Source organism: Rhodnius prolixus, unplaced genomic scaffold, assembly GCF_049639745.1.
Source record: "Rhodnius prolixus isolate KJV_2025 unplaced genomic scaffold, Rpr scaffold_14, whole genome shotgun sequence".
Classification (NCBI taxonomy): domain Eukaryota; kingdom Metazoa; phylum Arthropoda; class Insecta; order Hemiptera; family Reduviidae; genus Rhodnius; species Rhodnius prolixus.
The window spans coordinates 10277988-10301150 of record NW_027411594.1 but is presented as its reverse complement, the minus strand read 5'-3'; the positions used below and the strand labels follow the sequence as shown (position 1 = coordinate 10301150).

Here is a 23163-nt window from a genome sequence, read left to right as displayed (position 1 = left end):
ATTTCATTTATATTTCACCTGTAAATGGAGACTACTTTTGTCTATAACTGTATAAAATTTCGTAAAAATCTGTCTAGTAGTTAATGAGATATTTACAGTTAAATTTTGGTTTCGTATGAAACAGTGAAATCTTTAACTTCAATTATCTCGAAAACTGATCGATGGATTTCATTTATATTTCACTTGTATATGGAGACTACTTTTGTCTATAAATGTATAAAATTTCTTAAAAATCTGTCGAGTAGTTAACGAGATATTTAGATTTAAACTTTGGTTTCGTTTGAAACAGTGAAATCTTTAACTTAAAATATCTCAAAAACTGCTCGATGGATTTCATTTATATTTCACCTTTATATGGAGACTGCTTTTGTCTATAATTGTATAAAATTTCGTAAAAATCTGTCTAGTAGTTAATGAGATATTTAGAGTTAAACTTTGGTTCCGTTTGAAACACTGAAATCTTTAACATCAATTATTAAGGAAACTGCTCGCTGGATTTCATTTATATTTCACCTGTATATGGAGACTACTTTTGTCTATAATTGTATAAAATTTCGTAAAAATCTGTCCAGTAGTTAATGAGATATTTAGAGTTAAACTTTGGTTTCGTTTGAAACAGTGAAATCTTTAACTTTAAATATCACAAAAACTGCTCGATGGAATTCGTTTGTATATTACCTGTATGTGGAAACGACTTTTGTCTGTGATTGTATAAGATTTCGTAAAAATCTGTCGAGTAGTTAACGAGATATTTTGAGTTAAATTTTGGTTTCGTTTGAAACAGGGAAATCTTTACCTTCAAATATCACAAAAACTGCTCGATGGAATTCGTTTGTATATTACCTGTATGTGGAGACGACTTTTGTCTGTGATTGTATAAGATTTCGTAAAAATCTGTTGAGTAGTTCACGAGATATTTTGAGTTAAATTTTTGTTTCGTTTGAAATAGTGAAATCTTTAACTTCAAATATCTCAAAAACTACTCGATGGATTTCATTTATATTTCACTTCTATATGGAGACTACTTTTGTCTATAATTGTATAAAATTTCCTAAAAATCTGTCGAGTAGTTAACGAGGTATTTAGATTTAAACTTTAGTTTCGTTTGAAACAGTGAAATCATTAACTTCAAATATCTCAAAAACTACTCGATGGATTTCATTTATATTTCACCTTTATATGGAGACTACTTTTGTCTATAATTGTATAAAATTTCGTAGAAATCTGTCGAGCAGTTAACGAGATATTTAGAGTTAAATTTTGGTTTCATTTGAAACAGTGAAATATTTAACTTCAAATATCTCAAAAACTACTCGATGGATATCATTTATATTTCACCTGTATATGGAGACTACTTTTGTCTATAATTGTATAAAATTTCGTAAAAATCTGTGGAGCAGTTAACGAGATATTTAGAGTTCAATTTTGGTTTCGTTTGAAACAGTGAAGTCTTTAACATCAATTATCTCGGAAACTACTCGATGGATTTCATTTATATTTCACCTGTATATGGAGACTACTTTTGTCTATAATTGTATAAAATTTCGTAAACATCTGTCTAGTAGTTAATGAGATATTTACAGTTAAATTTTAGTTTCGTTTGAAACAATGAAATCTTTAACTTCAATTATCTCGAAAACTGATCGATGGCTTTCATTTATATTTCACTTGTATATGGAGACTACTTTTGTCTATAAATGTATAAAATTTCTTAAAAATCTGTCGAGTAGTTAACGAGATATTTAGATTTTAACTTTGGTTTCGTTTGAAACAGTGAAATCTTTACCTTTAAATATCTCAAAAACTACTCAATGGATTTCATTTATATTTTACCTTTATATGGAGACTACCTTTGTCTATAAATGTATAAAATTTCGTAAAAATCTGTCGAGTAGTTAACGAGATATTTAGAGTTAAATTTTGGTTTCGTTTGAAACAATGAAATCTTTAACTTCAATTATCTCGAAAACTGATCGATGGATTTCATTTATATTTCACTTGTATATGGAGACTACTTTTGTCTATAATTGTTTAAAATTTCGTAAAAATCTGTCTAGTAGTTAATGAGATATTTACAGTTAAATTTTGGTTTCGTTTGAAACAGTGAAATCTTTAACATCAATTATTTAGGAAACTGCTCGCTGGATTTCATTTATATTTCACCTGTATATGGAGACTATTTTTGTCTATAATTGTATAAAATTTCGTAAAAATCTGTCCAGTAGTTAATGAGATATTTAGAGTTAAACTTTGGTTTCGTTTGAAACAGTGAAATATTTAACTTCAAATATCTCAAAACTTCCTAGATGGATTTCATTTATATTTCACCTGTATATGGAGACTATATTTGTCTATAAATGTATAAAATTTCTTAAAAATCTGTCGAGTAGTTAACGAGATATTTAGATTTAAACTTTGGTTTCGTTTGAAACAGTGAAATCTTTAACTTAAAATATCTCAAAAACTGCTCGATGGATTTCATTTATATTTCACCTTTATATGGAGACTACTTTTGTCTATAATTGTATAAAATTTCGTAAAAATCTGTCTAGTAGTTAATGAGATATTTACAGTTAAATTTTGGTTTCGATTGAAACAGTGAAATCTTTAACATCAATTATCTCGGAAACTACGCGATGGATTTCATTTATATTTCACCTGTATATGGAGACTACTTTTGTCTATAATTGTATAAAATTTCGTAAAAATCTGTCCAGTAGTTAATGAGATATTTACAGTTAAATTTTGGTTTCGTTTGAAACAGTGAAATCTTTAACTTCAAATATCACAAAAACTGCTCGATGGAATTCGTTTGTATATTACCTGTATATGGAGACGACTTATGTCTGTGATTGTATAAGATTTCGTAAAAATCTGTCGAGTAGTTAACGAGATATTTACAGTTAAATTTTGGTTTCGTTTGAAAAAGTGAAATCTTTAACTTCAAATATCTCAAAAACTACTCGATAAGTTTCATTTATATTTCACCTCTATATGGAGACTCCTTTTGTCTATAATTGTATAAAATTTCGTAAAAATCTGTCGAGTAGTTAACGAGATATTAAGAGATAAATTTTGGTTTCGTTTGAATCGGTGAAATATTTAACTTTAAATATCTTAAAAACTGCTAGATGGATTTCATTTATATTTCACCTTTATATGCAGACTACTTTTGTCTATAATTGAATAAAATTTCTTAAAAATCTGTCGAGTAGTTAACGAGGTATTTAGATTTAAACTTTAGTTTCGTTTGAAACAGTGAAATCATTAACTTCAAATATCTCAAAAACTACTCGATGGATTTCATTTATATTTCACCTTTATATGGAGACTACTTTTGTCTATAATTGTATAAAATTTCGTAAAAATCTGTCAAGCAGTTAACGAGATATTTAGAGTTAAATTTTGGTTTCCTTTGAAACAGTGAAATATTTAACTTCAAATATCTCAAAACTACTCGATGGATATCATTTATATTTCACCTGTATATGGAGACTACTTTTGTCTATAATTGTATAAAATTTCGTAAAAATCTGTGGAGCAGTTAACGAGAGATTTAGAGTTAAATTTTGGTTTCGTTTGAAACAGTGAAGTCTTTAACATCAATTATCTCGGAAACTACTCGATGGATTTCATTTATATTTCACTTGTATATGGAGACTACTTTTGTCTATAAATGTATAAAATTTCTTAAAAATCTGTCGAGTAGTTAACGAGATATTTAGATTTAAACTTTGGTTTCGTTTGAAACAGTGAAATCATTAACTTCAATTATCTCGAAAACTGACCGATGGATTTCATTTATATTTCACTTGTATATGGAGACTACTTTTGTCTATAAATGTATAAAATTTCTTAAAAATCTGTCGAGTAGTTAACGAGGTATTTAGATTTAAACTTTGGTTTCGTTTGAAACAGTGAAATCATTAACTTCAAATATCTCAAAAACTACTCGATGGATTTCATTTATATTTCACCTGTATTTGGAGACTACTTTTTTCTATAATTGTGTAAAATTACGTAAAAATCTGTCGAGTAGTTAACGAGATATTTACAGTTAAATTTTGGTTTCGTTTGAAACAGTGAAAGCTTTAACTTCAAATATCTTAAAAACTACTCGATGGATTTCATTTATATTTCACCTGTATTTGGAGACTACTTTTGTCTATAATTGAATAATATTTCGTAAAAATCTGTCGAGTAGTTAACGAGATATTTAGAGTTAAACTTTGGTTCCGTTTGAAACACTGAAATCTTTAACATCAATTATTTAGGAAACTACTCGCTGGATTTCATTTATATTTCACCTGTATATGGAGACGACTTTTGTCTGTGATTGTATAAGATTTCGTAAAAATCTGTCGAGCAGTTAACGAGATATTTAGAGTTAAATTTTGGTTTCCTTTGAAACAGTGAAATATTTAACTTCAAATATCTCAAAAACTACTCGATGGATATCATTTATATTTCACCTGTATATGGAGACTACTTTTGTCTATAATTGTATAAAATTTCGTAAAAATCTGTGGAGCAGTTAACGAGATATTTAGAGTTAAATTTTGGTTTCGTTTGAAACAGTGAAGTCTTTAACATCAATTATCTCGGAAACTACTCGATGGATTTCATTTTTATTTCACTTGTATATGGAGACTACTTTTGTCCATAAATGTATAAAATTTCTTAAAAATCTGTCGAGTAGTTAACGAGATATTTACAGTTAAATTTTGGTTTCGTTTGAAACAGTGAAATCTTTACCTTCAAATATCTTAAAAACTGCTCGATGGAATTCGTTTGTATATTACCTGTATGTGGAGACGACTTTTGTCTGTGATTGTATAAGATTTCGTAAAAATCTATTGAGTAGTTCACGAGATATTTTGAGTTAAATTTTTGTTTCGTTTGAAACAGTGAAATCTTTAACTTCAAATATCTCAAAAACTACTCGATGGATTTCATTTATATTTCACTTCTATATGGAGACTACTTTTGTCTATAATTGTATAAAATTTTCCTAAAAATCTGTCGAGTAGTTAACGAGGTATTTAGATTTAACCTTTAGTTTCGTTTGAAACAGTGAAATCATTAACTTCAAATATCTCAAAAACTACTCGATGGATTTCATTTATATTTCACCTTTATATGGAGACTACTTTTGTCTATAATTGTATAAAATTTCGTAAAAATCTGTCGAGCAGTTAACGAGATATTTAGAGTTAAATTTTGGTTTCATTTGAAACAGTGAAATATTTAACTTCAAATATCTCAAAAACTACTCGATGGATATCATTTATATTTCACCTGTATATGGAGACTACTTTTGTCTATAATTGTATAAAATTTCGTAAAAATCTGTGGAGCAGTTAACGAGATATTTAGAGTAAAATGTTGGTTTCGTTTGAAACAGTGAAGTCTTTAACATCAATTATCTCGGAAACTACTCGATGGATTTCATTTTTATTTCACTTGTATATGGAGACGACTTATGTCTATGATTGTATAAGATTTCGTAAAAATCTGTAGAGTAGTTAACGAGATATTTTGAGTTAAATTTTGGTTTCGTTTGAAACAGTGAAATCTTTACCTTCAAATATCACAAAAACTGCTCGATGGAATTCGTTTATATATTACCTGTATATGGAGACGACTTATGTCTATAACTGTATAAACTTTCGTAAAAATCTGTCGAGTAGTTAACGAGATATTTAGAGTTTAATTTTGGTTTCGTTTGAAACAGTGAAATCTTTGACTTCAAATATCTCAAAAACTACTCGATGGAATTCGTTTATATATTACCTGTATATGGAGACGACTTATGTCTATAATTGTATAAAATTTCGTAAAAATCTGTCCAGTAGTTAATGAGATATTTAGAGTTAAACTTTTGTTTCGTTTGAAACAGTGAAATCTTTACCTTCAAATATCTCAAAACTTCCTAGATGGATTTCATTTATATTTCACCTGTATATGGAGACTACTTTTGTCTATAATTGTATAAACATTCGTAAAAATCTGTCGAGTAGTTAACGAGATATTTAGAGTTTAATTTTGGTTTCGTTTGAAACAGTGAAATCTTTACCTTCAAATATCACAAAAACTGCTCGATGGAATTCGTTTATATATTACCTGTATATGGAGACGACTTATGTCTATGATTGTATAAGATTTCGTAAAAATCTGTCGAGTAGTTAACGAGATATTTTGAGTTAAATTTTGGTTTCGTTTGAAACAGTGAAATCTTTACCTTCAAATATCACAAAAACTGCTCGATGGAATTCGTTTGTATATTACCTGTATGTGGAGACGACTTTTGTCTGTGATTGTATAAGATTTCGTAAAAATCTGTTGAGTAGTTCACGAGATATTTTGAGTTAAATTTTGGTTTCGTTTGAAACAGTGAAATCTTTGACTTCAAATATCTCAAAAACTACTCGATGGATTTCATTTATATTTCACTTCTATATGGAGACTACTTTTGTCTATAATTGTATAAAATTTCCTAAAAATCTGTCGAGTAGTTAACGAGGTATTTAGATTTAAACTTTGGTTTCGTTTGAAACAGTGAAATCATTAACTTCAAATATCTCAAAAACTACTCGATGGATTTCATTTATATTTCACCTGTATATGGAGACTAATAAAGATAATACTCTTGGTTTAATAAACCATCAGAGGGAGCTGGCATTAATAAACAAAAATAAATAATAAAAATAAAATAAAAATAAAACAACATTCTGCATATAAGTTATAAGATGGTACTTCTGACTCGGATACATTACAAAAATACTCCAAATTAACAAACAAAAATAAAAATAAATACTACATTTTATAAACAAAACCAATGAAATACAAATGAAAGGGAACGTATAGGGATTGTTACATTAAAGATTAATAATTAAATTCCTGTACTAGGAAATACCTGTACTGCCAGGCCGTTTTGCAGTAATTAATCAATGCTTTAAAATCGGCACCATTTAAGTAGTTTATTAATTCTTCCCGTGTAAGTACAGCCTTTTTTAACCACTTCACGCGAAACTCTTTTAGTATTGGACAGATTGCAATGAAGTGGTAAATGTCCTCCTGCTGTGAAAGATTGCAAAGCGAACAGAGGGATGATGCGCTTGTTCCATAACGTTTGTAGTTCAAACAAATCAATTCCCCTCTAGCTTTTATTATCCAGGTAAGATCATTTAAGGAGAGCCACTCATTTATGAAGTTTAAATCGTATTTTAAATCTTTATAAATTACTGAGGTTTTAGACGAGGTAGCTGCATTTACGCAATCTTCCAGAAATTTAAAACTTATTTGTTCTCTTAATTTATTAAAGCTATTATTAAGGGCTTCTGGATTTACAGCACCCACATCAAATCGAATTCCGTGCGAATGAAACAATTCATTTTGAATCTTGAACCAATATAAATTTTTTTTTATAGCAAACTGGGCAAGAATTTTCGGAAATCTAAAGTCGGGCATTTTCAGTACTTTTAAAATATATTTATGATGTAAATTAAGCGTGAAAGTAAATAATGGGCAAAGCTTTGTCTCAAGATATAATAAATAATTTGGAGTATTTACTGGCAATTTAAATACTTTCTTAATAAAGAATACTAATAGTTTTTCCACATCATTAAATTTTTGGCCTCCCCACACTTGAGCTCCGTAGCAGATACTTGCTCTAGATATAGAATTAAATATTTTTAATTTACTTTCGAAGCCAATATCTTTGTTTAAAATAAAACTTTTCCAAACGGAATTTAGACAAGACTTTGAACTTTTTAATTTATTTTTAAAATGATTAGTCAGACAAAGGGTTGGCGTGATATTGATTCCAAGATATTTATAATTGTTTACAATTTCAATTTGTTCAGCTCCATACCACCACTTGTTATTTGAAGAGATTTTACCGCCGTTTCTAAAAACAATGATTTTTGATTTTGCAAGATTAACAACCAAATTCCAAGTACTACAATAACTGTGCAATGAATTTATCATTTTTTGTAGTGAAATGGGCGACGACGCAAGCAAGACAATGTCATCGGCGTACGCTAAAAGTTTAACATTAGATGCACCAATATTCACTCCGCCATCTAAATACTCCTCCAGATCATTAATAAATACAGAAAAAAGGAGAGGACTCAAAAGTGCACCCTGTTTAACTCCCATCGCGATTTTAAATGAGTCTGACAAACCTTCCCTACACCACACCCTGCCATAAGTATCATTGTGAAGACCAAAAATAAGTTTAATTATTTTATAAGAGAGCCCATTATTGTATAATTTATAAATTAGTCCATGTCGATCAATTCGATCGAATGCCGCACTGAAGTCGACAAAAAAGGCGTACACTTTTTGCCTTTTGACGCTTAATTTGATTTTTACCAGAGAAATTAACGTAAACACATTGTCTATTGTTGAGTAATTACGGCGGAAACCCGCCTGAAATTCTTTTAAAATATCATTTTCAGTGAACCACTGGTTTAATCTTTGCAAAACTAACCCGGAAAATATTTTCCCGACGGTGTTCTCAAAAGAGATCCCCCTGTAATTTTCTACACAATTAGTGTTGCCCTTCTTATGTAAAGGAAATATTATTGCTTCATTAAAACGCTTTGGAATATTACCATTTTCTAAAATGTTGTTATAAAAATTAAGTAATACATTTAAAAAGTTTTCTGGGGCATATTTATAGAATTCGTACGGGATTCGATCTGTACCTGGTGCTTTATCACATTTAACTGTGTTCAAAACTTGTTTTAATTCTGGAAAAGTAAATGGAGCGTCCAAAAACTCATTAGTCATAAAAGGTGGGCAGAAATGAATGCGATTTGCAAGCAAGGGTGGATTATACATATCACTGAAGTGCATTAACCATTGGTTCAACGAGATATCCGGTCCAGTGACGTAAGATTTAGTTTTAAAAGATCGAACTATTTCCCAAAATTCTTTGGTATCTTTTATTTCAGAAAATTTTCCAATTATATTTCTATAGTATTCTATACGTTTCCTTTTAAAAACATCTTTAAATTCTTTATTATAAATACAATAATTATTTCTATCATTAATATTATTTGTCTTTCTGTACAATCTAAGTGAACTAAAAGAAATTTTACGAGCTTGAAAACATTCTTTATCAAACCAGGGCTGTTCTTTCATTCTATTGTATTTTATGTTATTATTGTTTGTGTACAAAAGGTTATTATGTGAAGAGATAAATATTAGTTGATAAATAGACTCTAAGTTCGTGGTATTATATTCATAAATAAATTTTTCGGTACTTATTTCAAGTTTAAATTGGTAATCTGATTTGTTTTGAATTTTCCAATTTAGTTTCGGAATTAGATTTAACGACTGGTCGTACTTGAATTGCCTTTTTAATTTGCAAGTAACTATGATGGGCATGTGGTCAGAGTAAATTTGAGAATCAATTTTAAAATCCAAGACAACAGGCAAACATTCTCTAGACACACAGCACAAATCAATTGTAGACGAACCAGTAGGGCCTAAAAATGAAAATTCACCAAATATATCTCCTCGTGATCTACCATTCAATACAATAAAGTCGTAGTTATCAAATAACTCAATTAGACTTAGCCCGTTTTTATTTACTACATTGTCTTTACTATTTCTGACTACGTTCATAAATTCAACATTCTCTATTTGCTTACTAGATAATTTATTTTGTAAATCTCCTATTCTTCCATTGAAATCGCCCAATAAGATGAAATTTTCATCTTGATATTCAGTTATTAAATTACTTAACAAAATAAAATCAGCTTCCCATCTGTTACAATTTAAGTACACTGGCAGAACATATACAGACATATTATCACAGCTACATAAATTAATTGTAAAAAAGCCATTAATATTTACATATCTCACTGAATTAAAATTATAAATAGATTTTTTAATGCCGAACAAAAAACCCCCACTGGCTCTACCATAATTTGACACGCGAACTGCGGGTATAAACTTGAGCTCATAATCATCAAACAGAGAAACAAAAAACGAAAACTCCTCCTCAACTAAAAAAGTTTCAAATAAGAGAAAAATTTCATACCTTTTTATGTAATTAAAAAAACCAGAATTAAATTTTTTACTTTTCATACCACAAACATTGTAAGCCAAAATCGTTACGAGAGATCCGTCCAGACTGTTTTTAAATTCTATTTCTTCTCCTCCTTGTTCTTTTCCCCTTGACTCAGTGGACGCTGAGGTCGGCCTCGTAAAAAAGGAAGAATCGAGCTGGAGTCTGAGTTTTTCTTCAAATTCTTCAATTTCCTTTTCTTGCTGCTTTGTGTGGATGCAGTTGAGATGCCCGAGGCATCAGTATCCGGTTCGTCATATTCTGACTCTCCGCCCAGCTCAGCAGTTTCCTTTTGCCCCGTAAAGCCCAACTGAAGGGAAATTAAATCATTTTCACTTTTTACAGACTTCACATACGTAGTATCAGATACTCGAACCTTGATGCACCCATTTTGAAACCAAACATACTTTATCATAATTTGTTTTTGAAGCTCTTTAACTTTCTTAAATAATTTGTAATGATAAGGAGACATATTTTCGTTTATAAAGATAGGTTTACCAGGTGAAGTAGCACTGAATAATTCGGTGGTTAGTTTAGCTCTATTCATTTTCTTACTTTTCAGGAATTCGTTTTTATCTTTAGTATTCACAAATTTCAAAATAATTGAAGGGCAGACAGTTTCCTCTCTATAATTGGCCGTCAATTTTTTAAAGAATTGTCGATAACAGGAACAAATACGCTCCTCCCTTACTTCAAAGCCAATAGCTAGGCCTATTTTTTGTACAATATTATACACATTTTCCTGCTCAGTGTAAGGGACATTATTTATCCTAACAGAGCTATTATATTGTGTAGACTGAATTAGCTCATTTATTTGTAGCTTAACTTCTCCAAGTTCTTTCTGCAGTTTCATGTTAGCTTTTTTAAGCTGACGATTGTCGTCGTTACATTTTTTTATTCTCTCATCAATCGCAGAAATGGCTGTGACAATATCGTTTTTACAAGCGTTTACAGATGAGACAACTTCCGCTCGATCAGCTTTTAAATCTCGCAGTTCAGTGAAAATATAATCCAGTCGGGCCAGTATTACGCTACTAGAGTCGGTGCCCCCACTACTCCCCGGCACACTGTCACTCTGCACATCCCCACCAACTGAACTTTGATTTTTACCGTACATAATTTCTTCTAAACTTGATTATTTTTAACAGTAATTATTTTAAGTTTTTCTTAAATTATCAAATGAAGCCAAACAACCTATTTATGAAATTATTATCACTAAAAAGCAGGCAGAAAACTGAAAAAACTGATACTAAATTTAACTAAGTAATTCGAATTTAACTTAGAGAAAAACAGAAACTAAAACAGAACAGTCAATTACGTCCGCACTCTACAAATGCTCAATACCAACTCCCGTATATGGAGACTACTTTTGTCTATAATTGTATAAAATTTCGTAAAAATCGGTCTAGTAGTTAATGAGATATTTACAGTTAAATTTTGGTTTCGTTTGAAACAATGAAATCTTTAACTTCAATTATCTCGAAAACTGATCGATGGATTTCATTTATATTTCACTTGTATATGGAGACTACTTTTGTCTATAATTGTTTAAAATTTCGTAAAAATCTGTCTAGTAGTTAATGAGATATTTACAGTTAAATTTTGGTTTCGTTTGAAACAGTGAAATCTTTAACATCAATTATCTCGGAAACTACTCGATGGATATCATTTATATTTCACCTGTATAAGGAGACTACTTTTGTCAATAATTGTATAAAATTTCGTAAAAATCTGTCTAGTAGTTAATGAGATATTTACAGTTAAATTTTGGTTTCGTTTGAAACAATGAAATCTTTAACTTCAATTATCTCGAAAACTGATCGATGGATTTCATTTATATTTCACTTGTATATGGAGACTACTTTTGTCTATAATTGTATAAAATTTCGTAAAAATCTGTCGAGTAGTTAACGAGATATTTAAATTTAAACTTTGGTTTCGTTTGAAACAGTGAAATTTTTAACTTCAAATATCTCAAAAACTGCTCGATGGATTTCATTTTTATTTCACCTTTTTATGGAGACTACTTTTGTCTATAATTGTATAAAATTTCGTAAAAATCTGTCTAGTAGTTAATGAGATATTTAGAGTTAAACTTTGGTTCCGTTTGAAACACTGAAATCTTTAACATCAATTATTAAGGAAACTGCTCGCTGGATTTCATTTATATTTCACCTGTATATGGAGACTACTTTTGTCTATAATTGTATAAAATTTCGTAAAAATCTGTCCAGTAGTTAATGAGATATTTAGAGTTAAACTTTGGTTTCGTTTGAAACAGTGAAATCTTTAACTTCAAATATCACAAAAACTGCTCGATGGAATTCGTTTGTATATTACCTGTATGTGGAGACGACTTTTGTCTGTGATTGTATAAGATTTCGTAAAAATCTGTCGAGTAGTTAACGAGATATTTTGAGTTAAATTTTGGTTTCGTTTGAAACAGTGAAATCTTTACCTTCAAATATCTCAAAACTTCCTAGATGGATTTCATTTATATATTACCTGTATATGGAGACGACTTATGTCTATGATTGTATAAGATTTCGAAAAATCTGTCGAGTAGTTAACGAGATATTTTGAGTTAAATTTTGGTTTCGTTTGAAACAGTGAAATCTTTACCTTCAAATATCACAAAAACTGCTCGATGGAATTCGTTTGTATATTACCTGTATGTGGAGACGACTTTTGTCTGTGATTGTATAAGATTTCGTAAAAATCTGTTGAGTAGTTCACGAGATATTTTGAGTTAAATTTTGGTTTCGTTTGAAACAGTGAAATCTTTGACTTCAAATATCTCAAAAACTACTCGATGGATTTCATTTATATTTCACTTCTATATGGAGACTACTTTCGTCTATAATTGTATAAAATTTCCTAAAAATCTGTCGAGTAGTTAACGAGGTATTTAGATTTAAACTTTGGTTTCGTTTGAAACAGTGAAATCATTAACTTCAAATATCTCAAAAACTACTCGATGGATTTCATTTATATTTCACCTGTATATGGAGACTACTTTTGTCTATAATTGTATAAAATTTCGTAAAAATCGGTCTAGTAGTTAATGAGATATTTACAGTTAAATTTTGGTTTCGTTTGAAACAATGAAATCTTTAACTTCAATTATCTAGAAAACTGATCGATGGATTTCATTTATATTTCACTTGTATATGGAGACTACTTTTGTCTATAAATGTATAAAATTTCTTAAAAATCTGTCGAGTAGTTAACGAGATATTTAGATTTAAACTTTGGTTTCGTTTGAAACAGTGAAATCTTTAACTTCAAATATCTCAAAAACTACTCGATGGATTTCATTTATATTTCACCTGTATATGGAGACTACTTTTGTCTATAATTGTATACAATTTCGTAAAAATCTGTCGAATAGTTAACGAGATATTTAAAGTTAAATTTTGGTTTCGTTTGAAACAGTGAAATCTTCAACTTCAAATATCTCAATAACTACTCGATGGATTTCATTTATATTTCACCTGTATATGGAGACTACTTTTGTCTATAATTGTATAAAATTTCGTAAAAATCTGTCCAGTAGTTAACGAGATATTTAGAGTTAAACTTTGGTTTCGTTTGAAACAGTGAAATCTTTAACTTCAAATATCTCAAAACTTCCTAGATGGATTTCATTTATATTTCACCTGTATATGGAGACTACTTTTGTCTATAATTGTTTAAACTTTCGTAAAAATCTGTCAAGTAGTTAACGAGATATTTAGAGTTTAATTTTGGTTTCGTTTAAAACAGTGAAATCTTTACCTTCAAATATCACAAAAACTGCTCGATGGAATTCGTTTATATATTACCTGTATATGGAGACGACTTATGTCTATGATTGTATAAGATTTCGTAAAAATCTGTCGAGTAGTTAACGAGATATTTTGAGTTAAATTTTGGTTTCGTTTGAAACAGTGAAATCTTTACCTTCAAATATCACAAAAACTGCTCGATGGAATTCGTTTGTATATTACCTGTATGTGGAGACGACTTTTGTCTGTGATTGTATAAAATTTCCTAAAAATCTGTCGAGTAGTTAACGAGGTATTTAGATTTAAACTTTAGTTTCGTTTGAAACAGTGAAATCATTAACTTCAAATATCTCAAAAACTACTCGATGGATTTCATTTATATTTCACCTTTATATGGAGACTACTTTTGTCTATAATTGTATAAAATTTCGTAGAAATCTGTCGAGCAGTTAACGAGATATTTAGAGTTAAATTTTGGTTTCATTTGAAACAGTGAAATATTTAACTTCAAATATCTGAAAAACTACTCGATGGATATCATTTATATTTCACCTGTATATGGAGACTACTTTTGTCTATAATTGTATAAAATTTCGTAAAAATCTGTGGAGCAGTTAACGAGATATTTAGAGTTCAATTTTGGTTTCGTTTGAAACAGTGAAGTCTTTAACATCAATTATCTCGGAAACTACTCGATGGATTTCATTTATATTTCACCTGTATATGGAGACTAGTTTTGTCTATAATTGTTTAAAATTTCGTAAAAATCTGTCTAGTAGTTAATGAGATATTTACAGTTAAATTTTGGTTTCGATTGAAACAGTGAAATCTTTAACATCAATTATCTCGGAAACTACGCGATGGATTTCATTTATATTTCACCTGTATATGGAGACTACTTTTGTCTATAATTGTATAAAATTTCGTAAACATCTGTCTAGTAGTTAATGAGATATTTACAGTTAAATTTTGGTTTCGTTTGAAACAATGAAATCTTTAACTTCAATTATCTCGAAAACTGATCGATGGATTTCATTTATATTTCACTTGTATATGGAGACTACTTTTGTCTATAAATGTATAAAATTTCTTAAAAATCTGTCGAGTAGTTAACGAGATATTTTGAGTTAAATTTTGGTTTCGTTTGAAACAGGGAAATCTTTACCTTCAAATATCACAAAAACTGCTCGATGGAATTCGTTTGTATATTACCTGTATGTGGAGACGACTTTTGTCTGTGATTGTATAAGATTTCGTAAAAATCTGTTGAGTAGTTCACGAGATATTTTGAGTTAAATTTTTGTTTCGTTTGAAATAGTGAAATCTTTAACTTCAAATATCTCAAAAACTACTCGATGGATTTCATTTATATTTCACTTCTATATGGAGACTACTTTTGTCTATAATTGTATAAAATTTCCTAAAAATCTGTCGAGTAGTTAACGAGGTATTTAGATTTAAACTTTAGTTTCGTTTGAAACAGTGAAATCATTAACTTCAAATATCTCAAAAACTACTCGATGGATTTCATTTATATTTCACCTTTATATGGAGACTACTTTTGTCTATAATTGTATAAAATTTCGTAGAAATCTGTCGAGCAGTTAACGAGATATTTAGAGTTAAATTTTGGTTTCATTTGAAACAGTGAAATATTTAACTTCAAATATCTGAAAAACTACTCGATGGATATCATTTATATTTCACCTGTATATGGAGACTACTTTTGTCTATAATTGTATAAAATTTCGTAAAAATCTGTGGAGCAGTTAACGAGATATTTAGAGTTCAATTTTGGTTTCGTTTGAAACAGTGAAGTCTTTAACATCAATTATCTCGGAAACTACTCGATGGATTTCATTTATATTTCACCTGTATATGGAGACTAGTTTTGTCTATAATTGTTTAAAATTTCGTAAAAATCTGTCTAGTAGTTAATGAGATATTTACAGTTAAATTTTGGTTTCGATTGAAACAGTGAAATCTTTAACATCAATTATCTCGGAAACTACGCGATGGATTTCATTTATATTTCACCTGTATATGGAGACTACTTTTGTCTATAATTGTATAAAATTTCGTAAACATCTGTCTAGTAGTTAATGAGATATTTACAGTTAAATTTTGGTTTCGTTTGAAACAATGAAATCTTTAACTTCAATTATCTCGAAAACTGATCGATGGATTTCATTTATATTTCACTTGTATATGGAGACTACTTTTGTCTATAAATGTATAAAATTTCTTAAAAATCTGTCGAGTAGTTAACGAGATATTTAGATTTAAACTTTGGTTTCGTTTGAAACAGTGAAATATTTAACTTCAAATATCTCAAAAACTACTCGATGGATATCATTTATATTTCACCTGTATATGGAGACTACTTTTGTCTATAATTGTATAAAATTTCGTAAAAATCTGTGGAGCAGTTAACGAGATATTTAGAGTTTAATTTTGGTTTCGTTTGAAACAGTGAAGTCTTTAACATCAATTATCTCGGAAACTACTCGATGGATTTCATTTATATTTCACCTGTATATGGAGACTAGTTTTGTCTATAATTGTTTAAAATTTCGTAAAAATCTGTCTAGTAGTTAATGAGATATTTACAGTTAAATTTTGGTTTCGATTGAAACAGTGAAATCTTTAACATCAATTATCTCGGAAACTACGCGATGGATTTCATTTATATTTCACCTGTATATGGAGACTACTTTTGTCTATAATTGTATAAAATTTCGTAGAAATCTGTCGAGCAGTTAACGAGATATTTAGAGTTAAATTTTGGTTTCATTTGAAACAGTGAAATATTTAACTTCAAATATCTGAAAAACTACTCGATGGATATCATTTATATTTCACCTGTATATGGAGACTACTTTTGTCTATAATTGTATAAAATTTCGTAAAAATCTGTGGAGCAGTTAACGAGATATTTAGAGTTCAATTTTGGTTTCGTTTGAAACAGTGAAGTCTTTAACATCAATTATCTCGGAAACTACTCGATGGATTTCATTTATATTTCACCTGTATATGGAGACTAGTTTTGTCTATAATTGTTTAAAATTTCGTAAAAATCTGTCTAGTAGTTAATGAGATATTTACAGTTAAATTTTGGTTTCGATTGAAACAGTGAAATCTTTAACATCAATTATCTCGGAAACTACGCGATGGATTTCATTTATATTTCACCTGTATATGGAGACTACTTTTGTCTATAATTGTATAAAATTTCGTAAACATCTGTCTAGTAGTTAATGAGATATTTACAGTTAAATTTTGGTTTCGTTTGAAACAATGAAATCTTTAACTTCAATTATCTCGAAAACTGATCGATGGATTTCATTTATATTTCACTTGTATATGGAGACTACTTTTGTCTATAACTGTATAAAATTTCGTAAAAATCTGTCTAGTAGTTAATGAGATATTTACAGTTAAATTTTGGTTTCGTTTGAAACAGTGAAATCTTTAACTTCAATTATCTCGAAAACTGATCGATGGATTTCATTTATATTTCACCTGTATATGGAGACTACTTTTGTCTATAATTGTATAAAATTTCGTAAACATCTGTCTAGTAGTTAATGAGATATTTACAGTTAAATTTTGGTTTCGTTTGAAACAATGAAATCTTTAACTTCAATTATCTCGAAAACTGATCGATGGATTTCATTTATATTTCACTTGTATATGGAGACTACTTTTGTCTATAAATGTATAAAATTTCTTAAAAATCTGTCGAGTAGTTAACGAGATATTTAGATTTAAACTTTGGTTTCGTTTGAAACAGTGAAATATTTAACTTCAAATATCTCAAAAACTACTCGATGGATATCATTTATATTTCACCTGTATATGGAGACTACTTTTGTCTATAATTGTATAAAATTTCGTAAAAATCTGTGGAGCAGTTAACGAGATATTTAGAGTTTAATTTTGGTTTCGTTTGAAACAGTGAAGTCTTTAACATCAATTATCTCGGAAACTACTCGATGGATTTCATTTATATTTCACCTGTATATGGAGACTAGTTTTGTCTATAATTGTTTAAAATTTCGTAAAAATCTGTCTAGTAGTTAATGAGATATTTACAGTTAAATTTTGGTTTCGATTGAAACAGTGAAATCTTTAACATCAATTATCTCGGAAACTACGCGATGGATTTCATTTATATTTCACCTGTATATGGAGACTACTTTTGTCTATAATTGTATAAAATTTCGTAAACATCTGTCTAGTAGTTAATGAGATATTCACAGTTAAATTTTGGTTTCGTTTGAAACAGTGAAATCTTTACCTTTAAATATCTCAAAAACTACTCAATGGATTTCATTTATATTTTACCTTTATATGGAGACTACCTTTGTCTATAAATGTATAAAATTTCGTAAAAATCTGTCGAGTAGTTAACGAGATATTTAGAGTTAAATTTTGGTTTCATTTGAAACAGTGAAATCTTTAACTTCAAATATCTCAAAAACTACTCGATGGATTTTATTTATATTTCACCTGTATATGGAGACTACTTTTGTCTATAATTGTATAAAATTTCGTAAAAATCTGTGGAGCAGTTAACGAGATATTTAGAGTTAAATTTTGGTTTCGTTTGAAACAGTGAAATCTTTAACATCAATTATCTCGGAAACTACTCGATGGATTTCATTTATATTTCACCTGTAAATGGAGACTACTTTTGTCTATAACTGTATAAAATTTCGTAAAAATCTGTCTAGTAGTTAATGAGATATTTACAGTTAAATTTTGGTTTCGTTTGAAACAGTGAAATCTTTAACTTCAATTATCTCGAAAACTGATCGATGGATTTCATTTATATTTCACCTGTATATGGAGACTACTTTTGTCTATAATTGTATAAAATTTCGTAAACATCTGTCTAGTAGTTAATGAGATATTTACAGTTAAATTTTGGTTTCGTTTGAAACAATGAAATCTTTAACTTCAATTATCTCGAAAACTGATCGATGGATTTCATTTATATTTCACTTGTATATGGAGACTACTTTTGTCTATAAATGTATAAAATTTCTTAAAAATCTGTCGAGTAGTTAACGAGATATTTAGATTTAAACTTTGGTTTCGTTTGAAACAGTGAAATCTTTACCTTTAAATATCTCAAAAACTACTCAATGGATTTCATTTATATTTTACCTTTATATGGAGACTACCTTTGTCTATAAATGTATAAAATTTCGTAAAAATCTGTCGAGTAGTTAACGAGATATTTAGAGTTAAATTTTGGTTTCATTTGAAACAGTGAAATCTTTAACTTCAAATATCTCAAAAACTACTCGATGGATTTTATTTATATTTCACCTGTATATGGAGACTACTTTTGTCTATAATTGTATAAAATTTCGTAAAAATCTGTGGAGCAGTTAACGAGATATTTAGAGTTAAATTTTGGTTTCGTTTGAAACAGTGAAATCTTTAACATCAATTATCTCGGAAACTAATCGACGGATTTCATTTATATTTCACCTGTAAATGGAGACTACTTTTGTCTATAACTGTATAAAATTTCGTAAAAATCTGTCTAGTAGTTAATGAGATATTTACAGTTAAATTTTGGTTTCGTATGAAACAGTGAAATCTTTAACTTCAATTATCTCGAAAACTGATCGATGGATTTCATTTATATTTCACTTGTATATGGAGACTACTTTTGTCTATAAATGTATAAAATTTCTTAAAAATCTGTCGAGTAGTTAACGAGATATTTAGATTTAAACTTTGGTTTCGTTTGAAACAGTGAAATCTTTAACTTAAAATATCTCAAAAACTGCTCGATGGATTTCATTTATATTTCACCTTTATATGGAGACTGCTTTTGTCTATAATTGTATAAAATTTCGTAAAAATCTGTCTAGTAGTTAATGAGATATTTAGAGTTAAACTTTGGTTCCGTTTGAAACACTGAAATCTTTAACATCAATTATTAAGGAAACTGCTCGCTGGATTTCATTTATATTTCACCTGTATATGGAGACTACTTTTGTCTATAATTGTATAAAATTTCGTAAAAATCTGTCCAGTAGTTAATGAGATATTTAGAGTTAAACTTTGGTTTCGTTTGAAACAGTGAAATCTTTAACTTTAAATATCACAAAAACTGCTCGATGGAATTCGTTTGTATATTACCTGTATGTGGAGACGACTTTTGTCTGTGATTGTATAAGATTTCGTAAAAATCTGTCGAGTAGTTAACGAGATATTTTGAGTTAAATTTTGGTTTCGTTTGAAACAGGGAAATCTTTACCTTCAAATATCACAAAAACTGCTCGATGGAATTCGTTTGTATATTACCTGTATGTGGAGACGACTTTTGTCTGTGATTGTATAAGATTTCGTAAAAATCTGTTGAGTAGTTCACGAGATATTTTGAGTTAAATTTTTGTTTCGTTTGAAATAGTGAAATCTTTAACTTCAAATATCTCAAAAACTACTCGATGGATTTCATTTATATTTCACTTCTATATGGAGACTACTTTTGTCTATAATTGTATAAAATTTCCTAAAAATCTGTCGAGTAGTTAACGAGGTATTTAGATTTAAACTTTAGTTTCGTTTGAAACAGTGAAATCATTAACTTCAAATATCTCAAAAACTACTCGATGGATTTCATTTATATTTCACCTTTATATGGAGACTACTTTTGTCTATAATTGTATAAAATTTCGTAGAAATCTGTCGAGCAGTTAACGAGATATTTAGAGTTAAATTTTGGTTTCATTTGAAACAGTGAAATATTTAACTTCAAATATCTCAAAAACTACTCGATGGATATCATTTATATTTCACCTGTATATGGAGACTACTTTTGTCTATAATTGTATAAAATTTCGTAAAAATCTGTGGAGCAGTTAACGAGATATTTAGAGTTCAATTTTGGTTTCGTTTGAAACAGTGAAGTCTTTAACATCAATTATCTCGGAAACTACTCGATGGATTTCATTTATATTTCACCTGTATATGGAGACTACTTTTGTCTATAATTGTATAAAATTTCGTAAACATCTGTCTAGTAGTTAATGAGATATTTACAGTTAAATTTTAGTTTCGTTTGAAACAATGAAATCTTTAACTTCAATTATCTCGAAAACTGATCGATGGCTTTCATTTATATTTCACTTGTATATGGAGACTACTTTTGTCTATAAATGTATAAAATTTCTTAAAAATCTGTCGAGTAGTTAACGAGATATTTAGATTTAAACTTTGGTTTCGTTTGAAACAGTGAAATCTTTACCTTTAAATATCTCAAAAACTACTCAATGGATTTCATTTATATTTTACCTTTATATGGAGACTACCTTTGTCTATAAATGTATAAAATTTCGTAAAAATCTGTCGAGTAGTTAACGAGATATTTAGAGTTAAATTTTGGTTCCGTTTGAAACACTGAAATCTTTAACATCAATTATTTAGGAAACTGCTCGCTGGATTTCATTTATATTTCACCTGTATATGGAGACTATTTTTGTCTATAATTGTATAAAATTTCGTAAAAATCTGTCCAGTAGTTAATGAGATATTTAGAGTTAAACTTTGGTTTCGTTTGAAACAGTGAAATCTTTAACTTCAAATATCTCAAAACTTCCTAGATGGATTTCATTTATATTTCACCTGCATATGGAGACTACTTTTGTCTATAATTGTATAAAATTTCGTAAAAATCTGTCGAGTAGTTAACGAAATATTTAGAGTTAAATTTTGGTTTCGTTTGAAACAGTGAAATCTTTAACTTCAAAGATCTCAAAAACTACTCGATGGATTTAGTTTATTTTTTACCTGTATATGGAGACAGCTTATGTCTATGAATGTACAAAATTTCGTAAAAATTTGTCGAGTAGTTAACGAGATATTTAGAGTTAAATTTTGGTTTCGTTTGAAACAGTGAAATCTTTAACTTCAAATATTTCAAAAACTGCTTGATGGATTTCGTTTATTGTAACATTCAAATTGTTAGCATATTTAAAATTACACTATTTTAAAAACATAACATATTATACATATATTAACGTTTAACATATTGATATATATCACAGTAGTGATTTTTTTATTATTTCTTATGTAATTTGCAAATTTAAAAATGGGAGGTGAAGTGCCTTATAAGTGGTATAGCCTAGGGCCTCTTTTCATCTAAATCAGGCCCTGACTGTACTGGATTATCTTTTCAGGATGTGTTAACACGGACATCCTGAAATCTGTCCCCAGATCCCAAGGGGTTCTCGTTAAGAATCCATGCTCTAAATTATCATTTTAGAGTAATGTACATGGTTTTACAAAACAATTACGGTACTGGGATTGTTTATACGGTATATTGGGCAAGAATTATATGTGTTATAAAATACTGATAAACAAATTAGTTTAAACTTCGAAATTTAAATAATACAAAGCGGTGTGAGTGCACACATAATATTTTATTCATTAGAAATTGCGCGATTAGATTCTTGTTAAAATAATTATCACATAAACATATGCTGTGATTATAGATACCAGAGTCACCAACGTGGTACGTGGTGAAAGATAGGATACCTGAAGCGGAAAAGTCGCTGATGTGGTTGCGCGGCTGGGTCACTAAGGAAGAAGTAAACCAGGAACTGACAGATCTTGTAAACGACATTAAATCTAGCAACAAAGAGCAATATATATCTGTCCCAACAAGTGAATGTAGGTTTAAACGTATTTTTATTTATTTTTTCTCTTAAATCATCAAAGATTTAATTAAATAATTTCAATTAATATGAATAGGTTGTGCAAAACATAATAATCCAGTAAGCGTATGGGACCAAGTGAAACTACTAAAAGAAGCACGCATTTATCGTCCGATCATTTTGGTAGGCTTGTTTTTCTTCATTGGTCACTGCACCAGTCTACTTGGCATGAGACCGTTCTTGGTTAAGGTGTTCGCCGATTCAAATATGTCACTGTCGCCGTACACAGTGCTGGTAAGGATTCTGTTATTTTGAAATTTGGTTCGCTTAGAATATTAAATGATTACTTGTAAGATAAATAATAAATCTTGATCAAATAGATGTCATAAAGTTATGTAACTAACCTTAAAGATCTTTTAACGACGCTAACACAATACGATGGCCTTGACACAATTTTGACTTAAAGCAATTATAATCTACAAACGACACTTTTCACAAATATGTTGCTTTCGACGTTTATGGGTGTGTCAAGAAACGCCAGTTTTTTCAGAAGTGCTGCCAAATTAAGTAGAAGCTAACACTTTGTTATTAATATTTTTTTTTATTTTTAAAAAAAGAATCGAGACTCTCTCTAGGT

General features: G+C 29.0%; 1 protein-coding gene across 1 annotated transcript in view; it reads left to right on the top strand.

The window, feature by feature from the left end:
• LOC141451867 (facilitated trehalose transporter Tret1-like) overlaps positions 1 to 23163 on the top strand; it is a 90202-nt gene that overhangs the window by 64273 nt on the left and 2766 nt on the right. Inside the window, exons 5-6 of the mRNA XM_074123619.1 lie at positions 22365 to 22542; positions 22624 to 22820. Of these exons, the coding sequence (XP_073979720.1) occupies positions 22365 to 22542; positions 22624 to 22820 (375 nt within the window). The remainder of the gene's footprint in view (positions 1 to 22364; positions 22543 to 22623; positions 22821 to 23163) is intronic.